This window comes from Chrysochloris asiatica, unplaced genomic scaffold (genome assembly GCF_000296735.1).
Source record: "Chrysochloris asiatica unplaced genomic scaffold, ChrAsi1.0 scaffold00034, whole genome shotgun sequence".
Taxonomy (NCBI): domain Eukaryota; kingdom Metazoa; phylum Chordata; class Mammalia; order Afrosoricida; family Chrysochloridae; genus Chrysochloris; species Chrysochloris asiatica.
In genome coordinates this window covers 10,267,837-10,277,701 of record NW_006408552.1, presented here as the reverse complement: position 1 = coordinate 10,277,701, position 9,865 = coordinate 10,267,837, and the positions used below count along the sequence as shown (strand labels likewise).

Genomic DNA, 9,865 nt, shown 5'->3' with positions numbered 1-9,865 from the left:
ACCCATAGCGACCCTGTACAGGGTTTCCGAGGGTGTAAATCTTTACGGGAGTAGAAAGCCTCATCTTTCTCCCGCAGAGCAGCTGGTAGTTTCGAACCGCTGACCTTTAAGGTTCGCAGCCCGATTCGTAACCACTACGCTACCAGAGCTTTATACTATAGGGTGAGTCAAAAAGTATTGTTTCAAAGTCATGGAAACTTTCATTAAACGAAAATATCAACACATGCAACTATTCTTCCATCGAGGCCTATGCATTTCTGAAGGTGGCGTTCCCATCTCTCCAATCCTTCCTTAAAGAATTACACCACATCATAATGGCAGTTTGGGCATCCTCAAAGGTTTCAAATTGTGTTCCTTTTAAAGGTTTTAATTTTTTAGAATAAAAGGAGTGAAGGAGGAAGATCAAGTCTGGATGGTGAATGGGATAAGGTTTTCCAAAGACATTCTCCTAGAACAGCCTTTGCTCTGCTCACAGCATCAACTGCCACATTACTGTGATGGGAAACAATTTCCTTGGCCTAATTTTCCTGGTCTTTTTCTCACCAAGACAGTTTTCCATTTTCTTAAAACTACTTCCTAGTAAGTTCTAGTGATGATGTTGTGTCCTTTGGGAAAAAAAAAAAAAAAAAATCTATCAAGATATAGGGACCCGCAGAATCAGTCCCCATAACCTTCTGAGCTGACCTCTCTCTCTGCCTTGAATTTGACTGACCCAGCACATCCCCTCAGAAGCCAGTTTTGATTGGACCTTTTTGGGTTTTTTTAAGGCACTGAACAAGACTAAGACAAGTGTGTTATTGACAGAATGTGTCTGCAGCCATCCACGAATCACAGAGAAATCATTAAACATGATTTGTTGGGAGTAAATCCATATATATATGAAATGGAACTCTGGTGGTAGTACTTCTTTTACTTACCTTTGTACCTCATGAGTTTGACACTGTTTGATCTGGAAACACTCAGCATACAGTCATGGAATAGGACCATACGAATAATAACCCATTCTTGTCCAGAAAGTGAAAAATAGAGCATTTGAGTTGATAGCAGTTCTGAAATCTGGTTGGACAGATCTTGGGATAGAAACTGTTTTCAATTGTGGTAAACTATTATGCAACATGGTGGCTCTATAAGGTAAGCACTGGCAAGGTCGACAGTTCAAGCCTACCATCCGCTCCTCAGAAGAAAGGAAAATGAGGCTTTCTGCTCCTACAAAGATTTACAGCCTTGGAAACCCTATACAGGGTCACTTTGAGTTGCACCTAACTCGACGGCACTTACCACCACCAACATATGCAACAAAACATTTGCATGTTTCTCATATCCTTGTCCATTCCAACATTTTCCATCATCCCAAACAGAAGCTCAGTGCTTCCCAAGCTCCCTCCAACCCACCCTGATCGTCACTGGTGGACTTTTCTTTCTGTACATTGCGTGTCCTAGATCGTTCATTTAAGGGAGACTGTAGGGCATCTATCCTTTTGTGCTGACTTAATTCACTCAGCATCATATCTTTAAGGTCCAGCCAGGTTGTACCATACATAAGAACTACTCCCCGTGGTTAAGCAATACTCCATTTAGCACATCTTGTGTATCCATTCATTTGTGGATGTGCATTTCAGCTAGTGTGAATAACGCTACAGTAAATATTGCTGTACAAGGATGTGTTTGCATTCCTACTTTCTCTTCTGTATGTAGCTAGGCAGTTCTGCTCTCTCAGAAGCCTCAACATTTATTTCATTTCTTTGATTTCATTCCATTTCTGCTAATAGGCCAACCCTCACTGATTTTTGAGACAACCTCTCCAGAAACTAAATGAGAAATTTGGTTCCAACTCATAGCTACTCTGTATAGGGTTTCCATGGAATGGTTGGTGGGTTTGGACCACCAACCTTATGGTTCAAACCAACCTTATGGTTCAGTGATTTATCCCACAGCACCATACCAGGACTTAAACGTACCATTGTGTCATGGGGGTTCACATTTTCCCATCCTCCCCTTTCAGTTTTCTTATTTCCCCACAGCTTGGCCATGGAACCAACATGTCAACTCTTGGAATTTTTGTGATAGTCATAATTTGTGTGTGTGTGTGTGTATGTATGATATATATATATATATTGTGTGTATGTATACACACACATGGACTTCTGGTATGACCCTGTAGGAGCAGCACTAGACTGTGAACCACCAGCTACTCCTCAGAAACCCTGTACAGGGTCACCATGCGTCAGAACTGACTCTACAGCACTTAACAACAACATACACATACATAGAGGAGTATGATGACTCCATGCAAGGATAAGCACTGGACTACGAATCACAAGGTCCACAGTTGGAGGCCACCAGTCTCTCTACAGGAGAAAGATTCAACTTTTAGCTCCTGCAAAGATGTAAGTCTCAGAAACCTTGTATTGGGTCACTCTGAGATGTAACCCACTCCATAGCACTTAACAACAACAACAACAACTATATATATATATGTATTTTATTTTATTTTATTTTATTTATATTGTTGTTGTGTTCCATGAAGTTGGTTTCAATTCATAGCAACCCTGATAGGATTTCCAAGGAACAGCTGATGGGTTTGAATTGCCGACCTTGTGGTTTGCAGTCCTGCACTGATTCATTCCAGGAGTATGTATATCTATATTTATATTTATATGTAGTAAAATATATACAAATATTTTATATATAATTTTTTACTTTATTTTACAGTACAGGCTTCAAAGCCATTTCTGAATATCAGCATTCACCATGATAGAAGCCATGTTATTAGAGACAATCAGACTTTCTGTGTTACACGTGTCATAACAACACAAAACATGCTGCAGTAGTAACCTGACTTCGTGTTTCAAACTAAAATAGTGGGTAGGCTCTTTTTTGACTAAGAAACATATTGTTTCCCTTCCAGTCCATGAAAAAAAAAAAAAAATAGACCAAAATAAAAGAAGAAAGCAATTTGTTTTCCATCTTTGTTCTCTTTTCCTTTGTTTTCTTTATGTTTAACTGCCTTCCCTATAACCCAACTTAGTATGTTTAACTGCCTTCCCTATCACCCAACTTAGTATGTTTAACTGCCTTCCCTATCACCCAACTTAGTATGTTTAACTGCCTTCCCTATCACCCAACTTAGTATGTTTCTACTCTCTACCCAGTGACTAATTCTCCCTTCCCAAGGAGCTCTGGTGGCATAGGGGTTATGAGTTCAAATCTACCAGCCACTTGGTAACCATCATAGAAAGTTTTCTATAGAAACCTTTTCTTGATTTTTTTACAGAAGGTTTCATTCCGTAGCTGCTCCTTTGCAGTCAAGTCATTTCACTCAGCATAATGCCCTCCAGCTTCCTCCATGGTGTGGTGTGTTTTGCAGATTCGCCATTATTCTTCACTGTTGTATAATGTTCCACTGTGTGTATGCACCAAAGTTTGTGCAACCATTCCTCTGCTGATGACCATCTAGGCAGTCTCTATCTTTTGCTTTTGTGACTCTTGCTACAATAAACATGGGTATGCAGATACCTACTTGTGGCATGGCTCTTATTTCTTGAGGATATGTACCAAGTAGAGAGATTTCTGGGTCTTTCTATTTCCAACCTTCGGAGAAAGTTGTCATCCCTCTTTCCCCAGCGGTTGTACCATTTTAAAGTCCCATACTTTCCATCCTCTTTCCAACATTTGTTGTTTTCTGTTTTATAACTTTGCTGTTAATGCTGGGGTAGAGTGATACCTCACTGTTGTTTTGATTTGCGTGTGTCTAATGGAGTCCTGGTGTGGTGCTGTGGGTTAATGCGCCAAATTGCAAAGTCGTTTGAACTGCAAGGTCAGTGGTTCAAACTCACCAGCTGCTTCTTGGAAACCCTATACAGGGTCGCTATGGGTCGGAATCGACTGGACAGCACTTAAAAACAATGGAGACCTGGTGTGATGCTGTAGGTCGGCAGTTCAAACTCACCTATACGGGGTTCTTATTAAAAACAACAACAACAATGACTAGTGATTGTGAGCATTTCTTTATATGTTTGTCTTCTTTGATGAAGTTTCTGTCCATGACCTCTGTCCATTTGCAATTGGATCATTTGTCTTTGTATTGTGATATTGATACCTTCTATACATTTTTTACAGTACTCCCTTATCTGATATGGCATTGACAAAAAATGTTTCCCAGTCTGTGGATTCTCTTTATACTCTTTTGGTGAAATCTTTTGATGCACATTACATAATTTCTGTCTTGCTGGCTTAGGCCAAGTTCTTCTGGGGTGGCGAGCAATCCAGAAGGTCTAAAGATACTGACTGCAAGGAGAATGCTCACTCATAGGGCTTTTCCTGTAGGACTGGGTGGTCCATCTTGACCACACTGTCTTCATTATGAGACATAGGTTGAATGGACGGCTCTACCTGGGCCAAGCTATTGTCATGTCAGGTGAAAACAAATGATCGAACCACAAACTGGTTCTCAGTACTCTTCACTGGATGTGGCTGTGTGACTTCGAGAGTATTGCAGCACGCAGAACACCCACGTATTGTCAAGTTCACCCAGAAATGCCTCAGAAAAAAGGCCTGGTGGTCTAGTTGGTACAGTTGGCTCAGCTCCCCATGGATTCGTGGAATCAACTCACTGGCAGCTAGTTTGATAACTGGTTGATGTGTCTTGTGCTCATATTTCATTGGCCAAAAATGTCTTCACTCTGACCACGCACATCGTGTGGTTTTAGCATGTCCATATCATGGCTAACTTGAGTGGACCATGCTTCTCAGGGATTTGGCCATCATGTAATGATGTCATTTGGCAGTTGTGTAATGACTGAGTCCTCCTCCATTTTGTTATCTGATATGGTCATTCTCCATTTTTGCATATCGCATGTAGTCTTTGAAACCCAACTGTGTCACTAAGTGAGGATTTGGGAGTGAGTGTACTTTAATCACATGCATATCACTGATTCCTTGGCCAATTTAAAAAAAAATGTTTCTGAGTGACACAAATGTTAAGAGCTCTATTGCTGACCAAAAGGTTGTAGGTTCGAGCCCACCCAGTAGTGCCTTGTGATCTATTTCTGAAAATCCAGCTGCTGAAAGCTCTCTGGAGTGCAGTTCTACTCTGACACACTGGGGGGGTGACCATGAGTGGAATCGATGGCAGATGGTTTGGTTGATTGATTGGTTGGGCTGTCTCTGGTAGATTTTTGACAATTTATAACTATTTTTTAACCCATCTGCATGGTGGCTCTGTAGCATAAACACACTGTACTGTGAACTACAAAGTCAATGGTTCAAGCCCACCAACCGCTCCAGGAGAGAGATGAGACTTTCTACTCTCTCAAAGATTTACAGCCTCAGAGACCCTATACAGGGTTGCTATGAGTCAGAACAGACTCAGCGGCACTTAACAACAACAATGCGTTGTGTAAAGTGTGACCCAGCTTGTATCTACATGAGCTTTAGGCAGTAGGCAATAGATGGCTGGTTAAGTAGGAAACCATACCAGGAGGTGCATTCAGACACTCTAAAATGCGGAGGAACTATTCCACTCATTGTATTTCCAGTTAGCTCCAGCCAGTTCACAGTTGAACATAGTGAGAACAGCTCACCTAATATACTGAAAAGCTGAAGCCAGTGTCTAGAGAGGAGCTTGAGGACTTGGCTGTCATGTCTCAAGTTGAGTTCTTTTGCCCACCTGCCCACCACCGTCTTTTTCCTATCTGTCTCCACAGTTTGATATGCAGAGGATAACTCTCGAAGAACTGAAGCACATTCTCTACCACGCCTTCCGAGACCACTTAACAATGAAAGACATCGAGAACATCATCATCAATGAGGAGGAGAGCCTGAATGAGACCTCGGGGAACTGTCAGACAGAGTTTGAAGGAGGTAGGGGACCAATGCTCTTGTTTCTCCCTGGTCTTGAGTAGCCTAATGCCTCCTCACTCTCTATATGAAAAATGTGTTTACAGACTCCTAGCCTGAAGTAGCCTCATGTTGAAGCCAAAGATACAGGCTTGAGATCAGAAGATCCTTTCAGCAAAGATGTAGTTTTTAGGGTTTGTTTCTCTAGGTTATTTTCCCCAAACTTCTACAGGACCTCCATTGACTCTGTCCTAGTGATTGGCTGTGCATCTCTGTGATACTAACCTTTACTTAGTACTCTGTAGGGTCCTGAAAACCAGCCAGATTAGATTGTCCACAAACTTGGGTCAAATTCATTGGGAAATGAGATATACCATCTATGAGTGTGTTTCCTCTTCTGTCAATCTCAGCATAATCTCACCTTCATCACAGGATCCTTGGGAATAGATTATATCCAAAGTGAGGCCAGTAACAAGAGAGCCCTCTGATGAACTTAACCAAGTAATTCAAAAACACAAGCTTCAAAAAAGAGGTCCACGCCACACCATTTTTCCTGGGCTCGTGAAAGAAGGGAAAAAACCAACACACCCTATTTTATCCCCTGATCAGCAGAGTTCTTGGCAAACTAAATAATTTAATCCCTCCTTCCAGCTTTGCAAATCAGAGTGGCTTTATCAGCCCCCAAACACAGAAAATTCAAGAAAAAAATTATGCATAAAATAGCATAGCAGGATACCAGCTGTTTTTAACCTCTTTAATTCTGAGGCTTCTTTAGAGGCCAAGCTGTTTTTCCTTTTGAGTTTGTAAACAAATTGATATACACAGTGTATTAAGTGTTCTCGTAGACACCAGTGCAGTCTGATCTTGGAGCTGCCGTATTTGAACTGGCTGAATACTGTATCACACTGGTCAAGTCTGAGCGGCCACAATGTTAATGCAGACTCGGGCTACCATCCGCCCTGCCTGGGCGCGGCAGCTGTATCAACGGGCAAGGATTACAGGCCGTGGTCACAGAGCACAGGATAAGGCCTCTCCTCAGAGACTACATGCTAAATTAACTCAAACAGGGACAACAGAGAATAGTGGGGACTGAGGTAAAGTAGAAACCTTATGATGTTGTTAAATACCATCAAGTCACTTTCGACTCATAGTGACCCTGTTTAGGGTTTCCAAGGAACAGCTGGTGGGTTTGAACTGTTGATCTCATGGTTCTAAGTCTAGTGCGGATCCTATAGTACCACACCAGGAGTCCTTAGAGACCTTGAATGAACAGCTGAATTTCAGTGTGTCCAAACCACTGTGTACAGCAAGCAAAACACAGTTGTGGTCCAGCTGCTGCTTTGGTCCTTGTGTTTGTGACACTCAGGCTGTACCATCACTTTATTTAGAACTGGAAGCACGGGGATCTCAGAGGGCACATTCATCCCAGCCAAGTTCATTTCCAGCAGGGCATGCAGGAGCTTGGGAGGATGAGAAAAGGGATGGGAGGACAGGAATGGGGCCTAAACTTGGGGAGGCAGCAGGCCTGGCTTCCCCATATCAGCTAGTTCTTGGCTGACAGATGATGCTCTCAAATAATAAACATGCTTAGGGCTTTAGCTCCCCATTGGGCCTGAACACTCATGAGGTGGGTAGGAGAAGAGGTGTATTTCTTGGCACCTTAGTTTCTACAAGAGTCTTTGTTTGTGGGTCAGAGTTGAGTTCAGGAAAATGTCACAAGTCTTAGTCATTTGAGAAATAACCTCTAATTTCATTCTGCACTCTAAGTTCTATCTGAATGCTAAAATATGTCCTTTCGTCACTCGGAAGTTCAGATGTTATAAAAAAGACTTGAAAACCGAAATGCAGGGGCCATGGAGTGCACTCCGTCTCATGGAACCCTGACTCTTGGGTGTCAGAGCAGAACTGGGCCCCTTACGGTTTTCAGTAGTGGATTCTTCAGAAGCAGATTGCCAGACCTCTCTTCCAAGGCACCCCTGGATAGACTCAAAACTCCAACGTTTCCTTAGCAGCTGAAGTTAACTGTTGGCATCACCTAGGAACTGCTGACAAAGGGGCTTCCTTTGTAAATGTATTACCAGGTCTGCTTTAATGATTAGTACTCTGATTAGTACACTGGCGATGGTGGTAATGGTGGTGTGCCACTGAGCTGCTTCCGATTCATAGCGATCCTGTATAGGGTTTCTGAGGATGTAAAACTTTACGGGAGTAGAAAGTCTCATCTTTTTCCCAAGGAGCAGCTGGTAGATTCAAACTGGTGACCTTGCAGTTAGAAGCCCAACTCATAGCCCACTACACTACCAGGGCTCCTTACACTAGCAATAGGGGCTAGTTAGTGAGCGCCAGGTGATTATTAAGTGCTAGCCAGGTGCTGTAGGAATCCTGGTGTGAGGTTGTAGGGTAAGAACCTGACCAAAGGTCAATTTGAGCAGCAAGGTCGGTGGTTCAAACCCACTCCTTGAAAACCCTATACAGGGTCGCTAAGAGAGTTGAAGCTGACTCAGTGGTACTTAGCCGTAACAAGAACCAGGTGCTGTTGGATAGGCAATGGACCACAAAGGCCGGCAGTTCAAATTCATCAGCCACTCTTCAGGACAGAGATGAGGCTTTCTGTTCCTGTCAAGATTTGTTATTGTTGTTAAATGCTGTCAAGTCCGTTCCAGCTCATAGATTTTCTGAGGAGCAGCTGGTGAGCTTGAACTGACTTCGTGATTAAAACCCACCTTGCAGTCCAGTGCATTAGCCTGGAGCACCACACCAGGACTCCAAAACAGCCCCAGAAGCCCTCTCCAGGACAGCTGGGAGGCAGACTCAAGAATCAGCTGGGGAAATGCTTTCAAAAGATCCCTAGTACACTGGGTTGGACTTAGGCTCCAAGCTTGTAGTTTGAATCCGACAACCATTCTTGCGAGAAGGATTTATAGCCTCAGAACCCTAGGGAGTACTTGGAGGGTCTCTAGGACTCTGGATCCACTAGACAGCATGGGTATGGTTTGGTTTGAGTTAAATACTTTCAGTTCATTATCTTATTTAATAAAAGAGACATTACTTTGCTCCTGACCACATTTCTTTCAGCAGGGCCCCTGTGACCTTGGTTATCTAATCCCTCTTGCACATTTTTACGTCAGAGAGGAAATTTTTCATATTCTGCCAGTGATGTTTGTCTCGGAGCCCAAGTTGGTTGGTTTGTATGTGAGTTTAGGATTTTTCCAGTCTTGGATGTGGTTGGAGTGGCCGTCACCGGTACCTCCACAGCATGTGTAATGTCCACAGCCCTCCCCTTGTCACCTTGTTGGTGAGGGTGGCAGGAAAAGGCAAGCTCACCTTCTCTCTCTCTCTCTCTTACACACACACACACACACACCCAGAGTTCATTCCCTGTAGCTCCTGGCCTCCCCATTGCCTCCCCACATCCATGCCTCTCCCACAATTCTTTCCACCATCATCTGCAGTCACTCTGCCTCAGTTCCTCTCAGCTTGCAGCCCCTCAGTGTGCCCCCAGGTTTTCCTTTCTTCCTGCATTTACTGCCCCCATCTCCAGCTCCAGGCTCTCTCAGACTTCTTGAAATCCCCTTCCACCCTGTCAGGGTCCACAGTCAACCCAGCATCTAATTTCAGGTGGGTTTCTGTGTTTCTTTCAAGTGAGAGACGTTTTTTCTTTTCAATTTGAACTTCTTCATAACAGGATAAAGCACTATACTGGTGTTGGCTTGAACCACAAGACTGACAGTTCAAACTCACCAGCTGCTCCTTGGAAAGCCTATGCAATATTGCTGAGTCAAGCCAATTTAACAGCATTTAACAACAACAACAAACTAATCCTAAATGACTGAGGAGAGGGAAGGAAGCAATGCCTGATGGAAGAGAAGAAAGGAAGGAAGCAGTGTCTTATGGGGGAGGGAGCAGTGTCTGATAGGGGAGGGAGCAGTGTCTGATGGGGGAGGGAGCAGTGTCTGATGGGAGAGGGAGCAGTGTCTGATAGGGGAGGGAGCAGTGTCTGATGGGGGAGGGAGCAGTGTCTGATGGG

General features: G+C 43.4%; 1 protein-coding gene across 2 annotated transcripts in view; it reads left to right on the top strand.

Annotated features, from left to right (window-relative positions):
* CALN1 (calneuron 1) overlaps positions 1-9,865 on the top strand; it is a 634,386-nt gene that overhangs the window by 611,148 nt on the left and 13,373 nt on the right. For both annotated transcript variants that reach the window (XM_006859718.1, XM_006859717.1), the window contains exon 5: positions 5,706-5,862. In XM_006859718.1, the coding sequence (XP_006859780.1) occupies positions 5,706-5,862 (157 nt within the window). The remainder of the gene's footprint in view (positions 1-5,705; positions 5,863-9,865) is intronic.